General features: G+C 41.4%; 1 protein-coding gene across 4 annotated transcripts in view; it reads left to right on the forward strand.

Moving 5' to 3' along the window:
* kmt2ba (lysine (K)-specific methyltransferase 2Ba) overlaps window positions 1–16101 on the forward strand; it is a 30647-nt gene extending 14546 nt beyond the window's left edge. For 2 of the 4 annotated variants that reach the window (XM_067612733.1, XM_067612735.1), the window contains exons 10-36: window positions 889–1734; window positions 2560–2673; window positions 2792–2938; window positions 3586–3678; window positions 3853–3970; window positions 4104–4217; window positions 4678–4868; window positions 5047–5148; window positions 5393–5503; window positions 5708–5784; window positions 6310–6491; window positions 6676–6761; window positions 6970–7104; window positions 7278–7436; window positions 7604–7721; window positions 7851–7929; window positions 8113–8273; window positions 8390–8554; window positions 8646–10998; window positions 11679–11804; window positions 12329–12447; window positions 12693–12818; window positions 13133–13385; window positions 13490–13600; window positions 13732–13815; window positions 13910–14039; window positions 14447–16101. In XM_067612733.1, coding sequence (XP_067468834.1) covers window positions 889–1734; window positions 2560–2673; window positions 2792–2938; window positions 3586–3678; window positions 3853–3970; window positions 4104–4217; window positions 4678–4868; window positions 5047–5148; window positions 5393–5503; window positions 5708–5784; window positions 6310–6491; window positions 6676–6761; window positions 6970–7104; window positions 7278–7436; window positions 7604–7721; window positions 7851–7929; window positions 8113–8273; window positions 8390–8554; window positions 8646–10998; window positions 11679–11804; window positions 12329–12447; window positions 12693–12818; window positions 13133–13385; window positions 13490–13600; window positions 13732–13815; window positions 13910–14039; window positions 14447–14722 — 6576 coding nt within the window. In that variant the 3' untranslated portion in view covers window positions 14723–16101. The remainder of the gene's footprint in view (window positions 1–888; window positions 1735–2559; window positions 2674–2791; window positions 2939–3585; window positions 3679–3852; window positions 3971–4103; window positions 4218–4677; window positions 4869–5046; window positions 5149–5392; window positions 5504–5707; window positions 5785–6309; window positions 6492–6675; window positions 6762–6969; window positions 7105–7277; window positions 7437–7603; window positions 7722–7850; window positions 7930–8112; window positions 8274–8389; window positions 8555–8645; window positions 10999–11678; window positions 11805–12328; window positions 12448–12692; window positions 12819–13132; window positions 13386–13489; window positions 13601–13731; window positions 13816–13909; window positions 14040–14446) is intronic. The other 2 variants (XM_067612736.1, XM_067612737.1) reach the window with 2 other exon arrangements.
* Window positions 16102–16574: the final 473 nt, after the last annotated feature.

Genomic DNA, 16574 nt, shown 5'->3' on the forward strand with positions numbered 1-16574 from the left:
ATGCTTGTACATAAGTACGCATGCAACTTAGAAAATGCACAAATGTACACACCAAGCGCATGAATACAATTTAAACACAAAAGCTCTGTCAGTGTTTTCATGAGATTTTCACTCCTATGTGGGAGCTGCTCACTCTAAGGAGACTCACAGAGGGAGATTTAAGATTTTTGCCAGTTTCCTAAATTAAACACGTCAGTTTAATCCAAACAAAGACAGAGAAGTCACTGATAACATTACAACGCAGGCTTCTAAAACATATAGCAGGAACTTGCTGCTTACTGCACAAGTATGGATGAAGCTCTCTTATCAAAGTAGCAAATTGAGCGAACAACGCTATGCATCATATTATGAACTCTTTTAGGCACATAAGATATCAGGTGCAACATCTTTTCACACAGTGTCGACCTCATAGTTGCATTTCCAGTTGCCAATTTGCAATTATGGTGACATGTTTATCCATAATTAATGAGAATTCCTTCCACCTTTATCAGCTTTGTTTAATGAAACATGACAAGTTATTTGTTAGTGTTCATAATCAGTTGACAGCAGTTGGATTTCCAAATAAGTGTTTTCAACACAATGATAAAATGGTTACTTAGTTTTGTTTTCATGATTATCCAGCAGCTTTGAGTGCTTGGCTAGTGTGTACATTTCTACCTAAGTGCACCTCTTTGTGTGTCTCTACTGCTACTGAATGCATTCTCTAAATTCTCCTTTACTTCCTCTTATTTCTTATTCTTGGCTAACACATTATTCTCAAAGTCATAGCACTTCTCCTGTTTTCAATCACTTTGGCTGCTGCCGGTCGCCTCCTCTGCATGTCGCTAGTATCAGTGTAGCTTTGGAAACTGTTCTGCTGGTTGGCTTAGGCAGTCCCCTCCTCCACAGGAACAGGAGAACACGGAAGAGACGGAGCCCAGAGAAACTTTCCCTGAATCCAGCCCAACCAGGAGCCCAATGCCGAAGCTGCAGCAGCAGCTACAAATAAAATTACACCGTCTGCCTGATTTTATCCTGCAGTCTGCTCTGTTGTTGCCACAGCAGTCGCCCCAGTGCCTGGATCAATGCGATGCAAAGACGCATCCAAAATTGTCCCAGCCTGTAACACAGCTCGCTATTTCACATTCAGCACATCCCATAACACAATCTCCTCCAGAATTGTCCCTGCCTGTAACGCAACCCGCTTCTCCACTTTCACCACATCCCATAACAGACTCTCCACAGAAATCCCTGCTGTTACGTCTGCACCGTTTGCCGCAGTCTCTGGTGCAGTCAGACTTGCATTTGTACAAATGTGTATCATCATCATCATCATCTCGACAACATCCACAGTCCATACCGCACTCAGCTCTGACTGAGTCAAAGTCGTGTTGTCAGGGACGATCAGTGTCTGAGGTGCAGCACCCAGACGTTTTGACTGAGAGAGCTGACAAAGAAAAAACTGTACACGGAGTGGAGCAAGAGCTCTGTCAGACTGTCGATCCAGACACAGAGTTACAGGAGAACACACACGACAAGCAGGAGGATGAACGAAGGGATCAGCCTGAAGAGAAGGAAGACACCTCTGTAGAAAAGACAGTGCTGCAACACTGTCCAACAACTGACCCACACTGTGTCCTTCGTTCCCAGAGTCCTGCAGAGTGTGCGTCAGTGAACACCCTGACGGGGTTAACTAACGGATTTCCCCAAAAGGGCCTGTTGCAGAACAAGCACAAGATCCGCGTGGATTTCAAGGTGAGTTTTTGTACTATTGTTTTGTGGCATTTTTTATTTTACTACTCTCTAATGCATATGAAATGAATCACATTTTGCTTTTGAGCACTAGCATTACATTTACAACTTAACATTCTGCCTAAAATGGAAAAAAAATGTTTGGAGGGAGAATGTTTGTGTTCATAAGATTCCCTGTACAGCTCTAAAATAAGAGATTATTTGATGGGACACTGGAGTAACATCTGGGGCTTTGATTCACATTTGGCTCTCTTTACTGGAAGTAAAAGCATTTGGTACTGGAAAGAATTTGGTTAATAGGGAAACCTTTTTGCAAGCTTGAAAACATTAACTACATCTTTTGGTGCTATATAAATTCTCTTTATCCTGGTGTTACCTGTCTGGAAATCATTACGAAGTTTCGTGGTTCTGTAAGTTTACTTCAAGTTAGTCAGAGCTGCAACTAATGATTATTTTCATCATAGATGAGTCTGCTGATTGTTTTCTCGATTCATTGTTTAGTCTATAAAATGTTAATAGAAACTGTGAAAAAATGACATTCACAATTTCTCAGATGCCACAGCGATGTTTTTAATTTGCTAGTTTAGTTTGACAAACAGTCCAAAAGCTAAAGATTTTAAATTTATTGTCACATAAGACAAAGAAAAGCAGCAATTTCTCACATTTGAGAAGCTGAAACCAGAGAATATTTGGCCTTTTTGCTTAAAAAATGACTGAAACGATAATTCGATTATCAAAAACATCTATCAGCTCTAAAGTTGGTGAGCTCATGCATCCCCATCTAGCAGAGAAGACACGCTGATCACTGTTTTGCCTTGTGTCTACCAGGAGGACTGTGCCGTCCAGAATGTATGGCTGATGGGCGGCCTCAGCGTCCTTACGTCTGTCCCCACCACACCACAACCGGTCTGTCTGCTCTGCGCCAGTAAAGGACGACACGAGGTAAATCAGCCTCCATGTTCTGTGAAATGATATGTGGTTAAGTTAATATCTCCAGGCCTCATTCTGTGTTTAGTTTTGTGACTAAACTGATCTTCTACTGTCTCCCACCTCCCTCTAGATGATCTACTGCCAGATTTGCTGCGAGCCTTTCCACAGTTTCTGCCTCTCACCTGAGGAGCGCCCCAAGGAGGAGAACAAGGAGAACTGGTGCTGCAGGCGCTGCAAATTCTGTCACGTGTGCGGCCGTAGAAGCAAGAACACGAAGGTGTGCAACAACATTACAGAACATTTGGATCTGCGTCAAACAGTTAAAGGAGTCATATTTTTACAAGTCTTCCCATATTTTATTTTAAATACCAGTGATCCACTTGGAACAATTTTTATTTACAAAGTCATGCTAACTTCTAACATCCTCGCCACTGTCTCCAGATTCAGGTTGGGTACATTTAAAAATGAATTTTAGACATTTGGGGTCGACGTCTGTCCATCTTTTGGGCAGATTACATCAATAAATTACTCTTATTGGCTTTTTACTCAGAAGGCTTTTATTGCACTTATAGTAACACAAATGGTTATTGATTTCTGAATGAATGGATATAGAGGAAACACTAGAAATTGTCTCTGTGGGATATGAACATTTTCTTTTCCATTTTGTTTTGATACACAGATGTCAAATATTGCTTTTCATCCTCATATCTATTTTAAAAACTACATGAAGTTCTGAATCTGTTAAGCTAAAATTTCATTTTTCCTTGTGTCTGAAGATATTGTGCATGAGATATTAGGATCATATTTCCTTTATTTAGATTTTTTTATTATCATATTTCCAAATTTGAGAGATTGAGGTCCTACTCAGATATTTAACTCATTCATTATTCGATAAATAATACACCCCTCTGTTTTTTTTCCTAGCCTGTGTTGCAGTGCATGAGATGCCAAACCGCCTACCATCCTTCCTGCCTGGGACCAACATACCCTAAGCCTATGAACTGCAGCGTGCCCTGGGTAAGTGCTTTAATGAGCCGTCCCAGCATCTTAATAGAAACATTAATAGAAAGACCCTGAAATGCCATGAAATGTGAAAATATTGTTTTTTTTATCTGTTGAACCCTCATAAAAGGAGTAGCATTGCAAGTGAATCTTCTTTGGGATTCATATATTGCGGTTCATATTGTGTAGGTGTGCATGACATGCATTCGGTGCAAAAGCTGCGGTGTAACTCCTGGAAAGAGCTGGGACATGGCCTGGAACCACGAGCAGGATCTCTGTCCTGACTGCACTTCTCTCCACAAGAAAGGTTAGAGCTCTGAGAGACAAACAAGTCCCACAGAATATTTTTTGTTGTCCAGAAGAATGACCTGGACAAGCTTCAAAGTGTTTGACAAGAGGGATCGATCATGTGACTAATATTTTATCTGTATATCACTCAGGTAATTTCTGCACCGTCTGCCACAAGTGCTACGATGAGGGCAACCAACACACGCAGATGATTCACTGTTCAGAGTGTAGCCACTGGGTTCATTACCAATGTGAAGGACTTTCAGGTAAATAACACTCTTGTATTCATAAATGAGATTTCAAAGTGATCCGGTGTTTTCATTCCAACCAGACACATAAACTCTCGCTCAGATTTGCACCTGGTTTAGTGTTTGGTTAGATCAAGACTGTTGACCATCTCAAGCTACACTATATGGAAGCATATTATGATGAGTGGGTCGAGGAAATGAGTCAGATCTGTTTTCTTATTTCATGAAAAGATTGCAACATAAGAGCAAATTATAAAACTTAAGTGTGTTTTTATCTAATTTTTTAAAACTGTGTAAAGTGTCTTTGTGCATATTTTTAAAAGGCCTGCTACAAATAAAATGTATTATTATTTTAACTACATCTTTACTACTTAAAGAGCAGATTATCCCTTTCTGATGCACATTGCTCAACATGATTATATCCTCTAAAACGTATCTGATTCAGCTTTTTCTTCTTTTTTTTTCTGTGTCATTGCAGAGGAGCTGTTTGGGCTACTGTCAAGCCAACCAGAAGAAGTTGTTTTCACCTGCTCACCCTGCAACGAGCACCAGCCTGAACTCGGCAGCTTGAGAGAAGAGCTGCAGAGCAGGCTGATGGACGGTCTGGAGGAGGTGCTCACTGACCTCCTCTCCTCCAACATCACCCAGTACCTCGTCCTCTGTAAAGCGGTGAGTTACGGACTGTGACGGATAATTTAACTTTTGCAGAGAAACACACACTTTTATCATCTAAGTTTCTATTTTTTTGTCAAAATTACTATAATATCTTCAGATGTACTGTAAGTTGTTTTTTTCATCTCTACCTGATCGCTGCATCTTTTTTTAAACTGTCGTATTTGTGTTTCAGTGTCAGGAAACAAACAAGACAGAACTTGTCAGAGAACAGCACCCGGTGTGTGATCTACAGGCCATGGACAAGAAGTTGAAAGGAGGTGGTTACACCTCAATAGTGAGTGTTCTTCTTTATAATCTGTAGCATTTGGTACTTAAACTGTTAATCCTGCAGCACAGGATTATATAGATCTTCCTGTTTTTAATCCTCTGTGTGTGCGTGTAGAAAAGCACAGCCAGTGGTAAATGTAAGACAGCAACTAAATGTCCTCACATTCAGCTGAGAGAAAAGAAATAAACACTTCACTATCTAGTTATTTTTTTAAAAACCTTTTTTTTCCTCTCTCTTCTCGCCCACTCAGAAAGCTTTCCATGCTGATGTCGTCTTTGTGATGAAGAAGTGGGTGAAGGAGGAGGATTTTCTCCCTGAGGATGAGAGGCTGACCAGTCAGGCCAGGGAACACTATGTCAAAGTAAGCTTCCCTCCCCTCCCAGTGTCCCACGCTTTTAGTTTATTTTTAGAGACCCACTTTTCATTGATTCCCGCCTTTTCTGTTTTCATGATCACTTGGTTTGGGAGTGGAGCTGAGTCAGAAGATAAACAGACTATAAAAAGTCTATTTGTTGAGGAAATACGCCTAAGCTGAATTCTCATTTTGGTTTTTTTTCCCTGACAGCTGATGGAGCAGGTTTTCAGTTGGTTTCCTGGACACCGTCTAAAAAAGTGGAGCTCGTTCTCTGAAGAATTCCCAAGGTAAATTTAACCCTGGACTAGAGCTGCAACTATTAGTCGATTTAGAAAATTAATCGCCAACTATTTTTATAGTCAATTAATCATTTTGAGTCATTTTTTTAAGAGAAATGCCAAACTTTTCTAGTTTCTGTTTCTTAAATGTTAATATTTTCTGGTTTCTTTAACCCTCTATCATAGTAAACTGAATATTGTGGGCATTTGGTTCAGGAAACGAGGATCATCATTTTTCGCATTTTCTGACAACAACCAATTGATTAATCAGTAATTAAAATAATTGTTAGTTGAAGCCCTACCCTGCACCAGCAGTTCATTTTAGTGCAACAACACCATCACCAAGTACAGTAAACTGCATCATTTCCCTTGTATAAATGCATTAATCCTCCACTATGTACAGTATATGTGGCAATTATATTAGTGTTAACGCTAGAGAACTGCAATTTGAATCATTTATAGAGAATAAAAGTGTCACCCAGGACATCTCTGGCCCTCCCCTCTGTTTGACTGTGCCTATACTTCTTTCTTCAGTGGCATGCTCCCTGAAGCTGTCCTTCCACCATCTAAGGAGCACAGCTATGCACAGTGGCTGAAGAGGACATACCAGCTCAAGGAGTCCAGGGGCCCACAAGCGGGGAAAACTGACTCTCTGTTATCTTCAGTCGCTACTCTCCAGTCTGGTGCATCACACAGCCTCCCTCTCCATTCGCATGGTATGGAAACTATTGTAGCCTGTTCTCTATCATGTGTGCTGAGGAATGTGATCGTAGTCGCAACAGTTGGACCCAGAAATACGGTTCATTTCTAAGCAGGGAAACGTCACATCCTCACAATTTTGTATAAGATTCGATCTCTCATGTTTAAAATCTGTATCTGTGCCTTTTATCTCCCTCACAGGTGTAACGAGTGATCTGGAAACCACCAAGACTGAGGATGCGAGGCAGTGTGCACTGTGCCAACAATGTGGAGACTCAGCTCCTAGTGTTAGTTCAACTGCCTTAATGTGTTCTCACTGCATTTCAGATTAAAAGTCAAATACTTGAATACAGAAACAGAATGAATTATGTCTGCAGACGCTACAACTGTTCTCATGTTCTAGTTTGACTAAATGTTTTCTTATAATATAAAAATGCCTTCAATCAACTGCCCATTAACTGAATAATTGTTTGGTGTTTTTTTTTATCTCGATAGGATGCAGGACGGCTGTTGTACTTGGGACAGAATGAATGGGCTCATGTTAACTGCTGCCTTTGGTCTGCAGAGGTTTATGAAGAGAATAGTGCTCTTCTGCAAGTGCACAGTGCAGTCTCAAGGGGGCGCCACCTGGTAAGGAAAGCAGTGAAGTCATTATTATGAAGCAGATAGTAGAGATAGTAATCACGTTAAGTTGATCTACATTATAATTTGTTACAGCTGGAAGTGTTGTAGGATGTCAAACAAGGATTACGATATAAATCAAAGTTAATTAATATGACTGTTTTTTGTCCTTCATTCTCCAGCGTTGTGATCGTTGTGGGCAGTCTGGAGCCACTGTGGGCTGCTGTCTTGCCACCTGCCAGAGTAATTTCCACTTCATGTGTGCTCGAGCCCAAAACTGCGTGTTCCAGCAGGACAGGAAGATGTACTGCTACAAGCACAGGGACCTTGTTAGTGCAAAGGTGTGGACACAGTTTTCCCTCTAGCTTCTCTTTACTTTTGAGTTTAATTATGGTTATAAATTATAGTTCAGAGGTAAATTAATTTCTCATTCAGTTTCCACATGGATTTCTCACACCTGCTGGTTTTTCTGTGTAGTGTTAATTTATGCTTTACTGAACCCTTTCAGATGGTGTCTGGGAAAGGGTTTGAAGTCCCTCGGCGGGTATACGTGGACTTCGAAGGGATCAATCTCAGGAGAAAGTTCCTCACAGGCCTTGAGCCAGAATCCATAAACATGACCATTGGTAAGAATATCTGGGAGCTACTTGACTCTGTAATGCAGGTTATGTGTCGTCATGAGGAGATGAAATATCTGCTTTATATCAGACTCTACCCAGTGTGCTGAAACCCACAATCTGTCCTTACTTTTCCAGGCTCCCTGCAGATTCAGAAACTTGGAGTGTTAACAGAACTCTCGTCAAATGGGAGGATGTTATATCCTGTTGGATATCAGTAAGTGAATGTTTACTGGCTGCACCAGTCATGGAGATAATTACCATCTGTCATGTTTTCTCTTTTTTTATTGTACGTAAGTCTTATGTTCTACTTGTTTAAAATTGTCATTCAGGTTTATTTGTCGAATTTAAAATAAAATACTTTAAAATACATTGACATCGCCTTCCCTTTATTATCTAGATGTTCTCGTTTGTACTGGAGCACAGTGGATCCCCGCAGGCGCTGTAAGTATACCTGTAAGGTGACAGAAGCGAGCACACCTCTCCCTGGTGAGGAACAAGATCCAAGGTGGGACCAAGAAGAGAATCACACCATAGTCCACAGTCCCAACCACCACAGAGGTGAGCAAGCAGTTACATGTCACTCTTTTTTATATGTCTCTCTGACTGTTGTTCACTTATTTAAGCATTCAGAAATGTTAATAACTTTATATTTTACACATTTTCTTCTTTGCCAGATGTGGAGTCCCCAGAATGTTTAAGTGCTTCATCCAGCCCAGTTAAGTCCACTACCCCGTCACCCAACTCTAAACAGCACAATATACCTGGTTCCAAAAGTCCTGGTGGCTACACACAGACCAGGAGACCAGCAGGAGGATCCTCTCGACCTCTACCATCACCAGGTAAATAGTTTAATGTGTCGCATCTTAGCATATTCTTGAACCTGAGAAATTGTTGCCTTTGTCTCACTCTTTGTTATGTGATGCTTTTTAGGGTCCACCCTTCCCAAATCACGTCACATTCTCACATTGCGGGACCTGGAGGACACCCGTCGGCCTCGGAGGCTGTCATCAAGGAGCCGCCGCAGCTCCTCCCCGACTGACAGCGACCCATCTGTATCAATGACGCTCCGCTCTGGTGGTACCATCCACTCCAGGTGCGCTCTGTTCAGTTCCCCTCCAAGATCGTCAAACTTGGGATCAGCCTCGCCTCCTCTGTCACGGCAAAACTCAGCATCACCAGTCTGGAGCTCCCCACCTAGATCTAACTCCAGCATCTCTGCAGGGCTTTCACCTCGACAAGGAGCCATCACTCACTCCCCTAGAGGGAGGCAAAACTTTAAAATAACCACTCCATTCTCTGCTGAGGTTCCCCAAGACTTCCTAGCATCATCTGAGGCAGAAGATGCAGCAGTGGCCACGACCAATGGGATCTCACTAGCACCTGATAACCTTGAGGAGGAAGTAGCCCACTTGATGTCCCAGGAACTGCCCTACACCGTGTTTGACACTGACACGGAGGTAGCAGTGGCCTCCATGCTGAATGCCAAGCTTGAGTTTGATGAGACATTGCTCACTGAGAATGTGGTACTTCACTGCGGAGCACAGGGTGGGCGGGGGGAGGTGGAAGGTGTAGTGCAAGATGTGGAAATGCAGGAGGATATTCAGGAGAAAGACTCTGAAGGTGAAGACTCTAGCCATTATTTTAAATTTTCACGTACGGTGGTCTGTGAGGCAGCTAGCAGCTCAGACACCTCAGCTCTGCCGTCAGCACAGTCAATCTCACAGTTAGACGGGGCGGACGGCGGGTCAGAGAGTGATGAAAGCGAGGAGATTGATGATGAGGCACAAGAAACAGAAAGTGAAGAGTCTATAATTCATACCAACCATAATACACCTACTAAACAGCTGACAGTTGCTCTAAAGAGGCTGGAATCTATTTACACTGTGCCAAAGTCAACAGTTGAACAAGGTACAATTGAGGAAGAGTTTCAGGAAAATTCATCGCCATCTGCTGTTTTTGAAGCCTTTGACTCAAACAATGACATGTCACTTCAAGAAGAAGAGGTTCTGATGAGCTCTGAAATGCCAACATCTCAAAACGAGGTGTTTTTGGATTCGTCTACAGGACATTTTGTTTCTGCTGAAGATGGCGCTTTAGTGTACCCGAATAACAAAAAAGTCGAAGATAAAGAGGACACTTGTTCATCAGCTGACTCAGTAGAAGGTTATAAAGATGACTTGAATGACCCGGACTACTCTCCAGAACCTAAAACCAAAAAATCTCCCACAGCGCAGATGAAAACCATCGTTATGAAGCAAAAACGTCCCGCATCGAACCTCAAACGTGTGTCGCCTAAACCGTGTCTTCAACAGCAGCACAAACTCAAATTGTTGTTGCCAGCACGAACGACAGAGACTGTAAATAATGCGTCTGTTTCCGCTGCTGCTTCCACTTTTTGTGCAATTCCACACACAGCCACCTCCCCCCTTGTGATCAATGGTTTGAACGCTGTACCTGTTCAACCTGCCGCCGCACGGGGCAAACCCATCGCCATCCGCTTGGACAGTTCGAGACTTGGAAGTCAGCAGCAGGTGGTGGTTCAGAGTCAGGCCGCAGCCGCTAACACAGCCCCGCCCCCAGCTCCTGCCCATCAGGTTCTGCTGGTCAACCGTCAAGGTCAGATCCTGATCAAAGACCCGGTATCAAACACTTATCAGTCACTCAGTACAGATTCACCTACCTACAATAAAATAAGCCAGATTGCCAAGATTCTCCACAGTGGTAACGCCTTACAGCGCTCCGTCCCTCGTGTGATAGTAAGGCCTCGCACCAGCGACTCGGCCACAAACGTCCCTTCTGCTGGTAACCACACGGCAACATCCGAGAGAAAAATCATTGTCAGAGTGGTGCCTGTGAAACGCAGCGGCACTCCCACTTCCTCAACTACTGTCAATGTGCAGAGTGTTCCTGAAGCAACTTTTTCCAACATTGAAGAAACCACGGCTCAAGCTATCATCGACAGAGCAATGGCTACCCACCGCGATGCACCAAAGACGAAACCCAACATCCTCAGTAGCGCCCGACAGCCAAAGGCCAGACATCGAAGATCATCCCTACTTCAGGACAAGGAAAGCCCAGATCAGTCAACAGTCGCACATTCAGAGTCCCCCAGTGGTGTCCTCAGTGTGCCGGTCGGCAGCCTGCAGCCAACATCTGCTTCATCACGCTCGCAGGTGCGCGTCAAGAGAGTGTCGTCAGTCTCTGAAAGGCCATCCAGGAAGAAATCCAAGATGGACTTCTTGAGGGATCCCTCGAGTGAGCTGGATGAAGTTAATGATTCCAGGTATTCAATTATTTGAGTCTTATTCCAAAAAAAAGATTTTTTTCCTCCCACAATGGTTTACAAGAAATTATACAACTACACAAACTAGCAAAGGTGCAGGTGTACATGGCCTAAAAATAACTGCAATTCCTATGTAGGTTACTACCTGGGATTAACCATTTTGAGAGCTACTAATGATTATTCTCGTTATTGGTTTGGCTGTAATATGATAAACTACACTTACGTTTTTGAATTTTCTCCAGGACATTACTTTTATCTTTCGTACTGTCTTGCATAATTTTAAACCTTAACAAAACATAAAAAGTTCACCTGTCCATTGTCATCGCTAACATTCTTGGTACGTTTACTCAGCCAGTCTATCTATTGGTGTGTGTAATGTTGCAGACTTTCTCGTCTAGCTGCACATCTCATGTATTTTTAAGATGTGCACCAACCCAGCAAACAGACTGAGGAGTAAGTACTGCTAGAGAGGCAGGGGAGTCCTGTAAACCACTGCACTGCAATACCAACAAAGCCCGAAGAGGAAGGAAGGGTGTTTTAATATTGATGTGTTAATATATAAACTTTGGCAATCCTTATGATTTTAACAGCAGCAGCACTTTAGTTTGTAAGGCATATTTTGTCTCTGGCATCAGTTTAAGTCACCAAAATGTTTACAGTGTCTTGTTTTCTTCCTACAGATCGAGTGGTGTGAGAATTAAAGCTCCAACAATGAAGGATGTTCTTGATCTTGACCAGGAGAAAATGTCTGAGCCTGAGCCAGAGCTGCTGAGGATTACTGCTCCACCACCTCCTGCACACTCCAGGTTAGCTCATCTTAACTCTTATTTATGTGCCTTATTATTATGTCAAAAAGTAGCATGGTGGAGTATGGTTACTAGTGCATTTTTAAAAACATAAAACCATTTATCTCCAATTTTGATGATTTAAAATTTTCAGATTTAGGATTACATGTTCCTTAATTGGTCTAGAAGATTCTGCTACTTCTTAAGCCAAATAAACTATTTAAAAACTCATTGGATTACCTGAAAAATGCATTTTCACAAAACTAAAAATAAGACGTTTTTTCCAAGCTCATGAAAAGTTGATGTTTTGGACATGCATGGTGTTCACAGGAGACACAGAATAGAGATAAAGAAAATTCATATGATCTCTTAAAGAAGACAAATCTGAGTTTATATGTAGTGGTATTGTTAGTACCTGCCAGTAACTGAAAATGTACCATTCTCAATTTGGACATGTCTAAAATAAAAACGTATTTTACCTCCGAGGTGCTGTAGCACTCACATTAATATTTATGTATATGTATTTGTTCTTCCTTCCTGCTCAGGCATTCTCAGGCGGAGTCTCCACCCTCATGCCCACAAACCAACAGTTACATTCAAGGTAAAACACACATGTGGGTCAGTGCTCGCCATGGAGACCTCTCTGAATGGGGCCCATATTCAGGTTTGTCACTGAACAGAAAACTCTTATTTTTTCACATTTTCTTCTCATCAAATCTGTCATTATAAAAAATTTACAAAAGCTTCTCAGAGACTGTTATTTAAACCATTTGTACTGTTTGTTTTGTTTTTTTTAGACGACATCTTAATTTTGCTTGTCAAATTCTACATTATTATATAGTTGTTTAATTAAAGATAAGTGCACTTGGTATACACAATTTTTCAGTAAAAACTACTTAAATTCTACAGGTTTTAGCTCAGACGATGATATGCATGTACCAAGACACAAGAAGAGGACGTACATGAACCAGCCTCACCTGCGCTTTGAAATCACCAGCGACGACGGCTTCAGTGTCAAGGCTAACAGTATAGAGGGTAGGAGCCGCTATTTCACTTGTTTGCATTATGCTACTAACATTACTGTTTTACAGACATTTATTTGTCCAAAAATGACTTATATGAAGAGTTAACGTTAAAACACTGACTATATATTTACAAATTAATAATCCTTTATTATTCTATCATGTGCTCTGAACATGTTAAACATGCTGAGTCTGAGGTGCTTTTTGTGTTTAAGTCACTCTTTGGGACTCTGTATTTCTTAGTGAAAACACAACAATCAAGAAGATCAACTAAATGTTTAAAATTGTGGAGCTCTCTCACCGTGCCTGTCTCTTTCCTCCCCTCAGTTGCTTGGCGTGCAGTGATCGAAGGTGTCCTCGAGGCTCGGGCGGGCTTCCATCTGAAGCAGCTGCCTCTTGGTGGGATGAGGGGCCCGCGGGTGCTCGGTGTCGTCCATGACGCTGTCATCTTCCTGCTGGAGCAGCTGCAGGGTGCTGCGAACTGCAAGCGCCACCGCTTCCGCTTCCACCGCTGTGACGACATTGAGGAAGAACTTCCCCTCAACCCAAGCGGCTGCGCTCGTAGTGAAGTCTATTCACGGTACAGTCGCGTTAATTTTGATTACAACTCTTACGGTTTTTAAAAACCTTTAAGCATCAATGAAATAGAATTTAAATTAATTGTATTTTTTTCCCTCTAATTAGGAAAGCAACTTTTGATATGTTCAACTTCCTGGCATCACAGCACAGAGATCTTCCGGATATCGTAGGCCCCTTTGATGAAGAGGAGGATGAATTCCCACTGAAATCTTCCAGGTTAGGGCATTAAAGTATTTTAACCCCCTGCACACCACACAATACATTGATCTAAGGTTTCTAAAAGGAAATAATTTAGCAGATGTCAAGTCCATGCTAACATTATCTTTTCTTTTGTCTAACTCTAACAGGCGAGCCACCAGCAGCGAGCTTCCCATGGCGATGAGATTCAGACACTTGGAGAAAATCTCCAAAGAAGCAGTAGGCGTTTACAGGTAATGGAAAACAAAAAATATATAGAAGTGAGATGTTTTATTAACTTTTTTACACTCATAAATTTACCCATTTCCTGTTCTGTAATCCTCTTAGATCTCAAATTCATGGGCGAGGCCTTTTCTGCAAGAGGAACATCGACGCCGGGGAAATGGTGATCGAGTACGCCGGCACTGTCATTCGCGCCGTCCTGACTGATAAGCGGGAGAAATATTATGACAGCAAAGTTAGTAAACATAATATACATTACTGTTCTCAGAAGTCATCATCATGACAGCCAGAAAGTCTACCTCATTATTTAACATTTTCATTCCTGTTGAAAGCCTTCTTCAGCTGTTTCTGGTCGCCTTTGAGCTTATCTGTTAAAATGTGAATAACTGTATATTCTTTTTCCTTTCATTTTATATTTATCTAAAATCTAATTTGAAGCTTGACATGCCAGTTTGTTTCTAAAGAAGTTTGGAAGGAGGAAAAAAGGGCAAATATACAAAAAAAAAAAAAAGAAACTGACCTAACAGTGATTCGGCTCGTTTCTGGCAAAAAACAAACCAACACAAGTTGTAGTTGAGCTACTGAATGTGCTTGAAATGTGAAAGCAGTGACTCACCGTGTTGTTCAAATCTTCTCCGTCAGGGCATCGGATGCTACATGTTCCGCATCGACGACTTCGACGTGGTGGACGCGACCATGCAAGGCAACGCGGCCCGTTTCATCAACCACTCTTGCGAGCCCAACTGCTACTCCCGCGTCATCAACGTGGACGGCCGCAAGCACATCGTCATCTTCGCCCTGAGGAAGATCTACCGCGGCGAGGAGCTGACCTATGACTACAAGTTCCCCATCGAGGACGAGAACAGCAAGCTGCACTGCAACTGCGGGACGAGACGCTGCCGTCGCTTCCTGAATTAATTCCTCGCGCACACACCACCACTACCGATAGCCATCGTGTTCGACGCACTTGAATTCAGGAGTTGAATGAAATTATAAAGGCGACCGCTGCGTGTGTGTGTGTGTGTGTTTTTGTGGTTGCTGACACATACAGACCTGATCTACTGAAAGTTTGTTGGAATCATAATTTATTGACTGGTCGAGGGCAGCGTGCATTTTGTTTTCATTTCTGTCCTCTGAACTGCTGTTAACAGTCACAGAAACCAGATTAGAGCCATAAGTCAAATCTCGGGATGAAGACTATTTATGTTATTTCAGACTGCTGGATTGTTGCTCTGTTACCGAGTGCGGTTTAATTAACGAAACTGCACCTTTTTTTTTTTTTTTTTTTGGATTTGTGTACTGTTTTAAGACATCTCATATACCACCACACACACTTTTGGTTTTTAAAGCCTCTGCTGGAACTGGGACTACACAACAATTACCAGCTTCAAATGGTGCAAACTAAAATAAGCAGATTGCAGTAATTACTTATTATTATTATTATTCTGCTGGTGACAGAGTGTCTTTGTAAATAAAAGGTCCCAGAGAAGGACGAGGAGAATTTGTTCAGCACCTTACTTTGACACAAACCTTCTCTGTATGCAGCAAACAGGACAAATTTTATATATCGGCACAAATTAAACACTCAAGACGCCTCTTGTACATTGTAGTGCAGCTACATTTTAACACCACTGGATACCACAGGTTTTTGTGAGCAGGGATTCTGATATTTTCCTGTTCTTACTTTTTATAAAGGTGCTGGTGACATTTACCCCAAGAGGTAGTTTTAATATAGTCACCCAAAACCTTTTCCCTCCCTCTCCCCCCCCACACACATTCAGTCAGTTTTTATTTCTAAACGGCAGAGATGCTGTGAACTAAACGCTTTTATCTGGCAATTACAGTCTGTTGTTTGTTTATTTGTGTATGTTTGTGTGTTTAAAGGTCTATAAGGGAGAGTTCCTTGTTGCAGAGTTCACAGTGAATATAGTGATGATGCTCTGCACAGTCCCTTATAAGCCTTTTTTTTCTTTTTTGCATTTTTTTGTATATTTGAACAATAAATGTATATTCAAGAAGCTGATGGAAATAAATGTGTTTGAGCTTTTAACTTTCTATTTGTAAGTGAAGGCTGAGTAACAGAACTGAAGCTGATCCTAAGTTAATTTTTTCTTGCAGTTGTTTTGCACCCTCTTCCGCCTCTTGTTTTTTTTTTTGTTTTGTTTTGTTTTGTTTTTGTCTCACAGGTGTACTACCTCAAGGCATTATGAAGCAAGATTTAATTTAATTACACAACACATTTGGTGAAAAGCTGTTTTCTCATTTTCTTGTTCAATCATATAAAAAGTGCAAATCATTACATCTTGATGGTCAAATGAATAACACCAATACTCTGACATATTATGCCTGCAATTATTTCATAAGAATAGGTAGCCACTGTTTTTTTTTTTTTCTTTGTTGTTTTGTGTGTTTTGTGCTCAGTTGCTCCTGTGTGCAACCACACCCTCGTAACGGACGTAGATACGATCCTAGTGTTTAGGTTATGGTTTGACTTGGTCTCAACTCAAGTCCTGAATGCCGTTGATGTATGTTTTGGGCTGTTTTTTTTTTTTGTTTTTTTAGGATTATTGAATTTGACATGCTAAAGCTTTGTTACTTTATCGGCTCACAATGGATCTGTGCCTGTATATAGTTGTATAAAGAATTTCTAAACCTGTTAAATATTTTTTTACCTACCTTTTTTTTTTTTTTTTTAATTTATGTTCCAATAAAAATTTGACATGTTCCAAATTTCCTTTCCTTTTTTTTTCTCAATCAATATGTTTAGCAT

The sequence above is a fragment of the Thunnus thynnus genome, chromosome 15 (genome assembly GCF_963924715.1).
Source record: "Thunnus thynnus chromosome 15, fThuThy2.1, whole genome shotgun sequence".
NCBI lineage: Eukaryota > Metazoa > Chordata > Actinopteri > Scombriformes > Scombridae > Thunnus > Thunnus thynnus.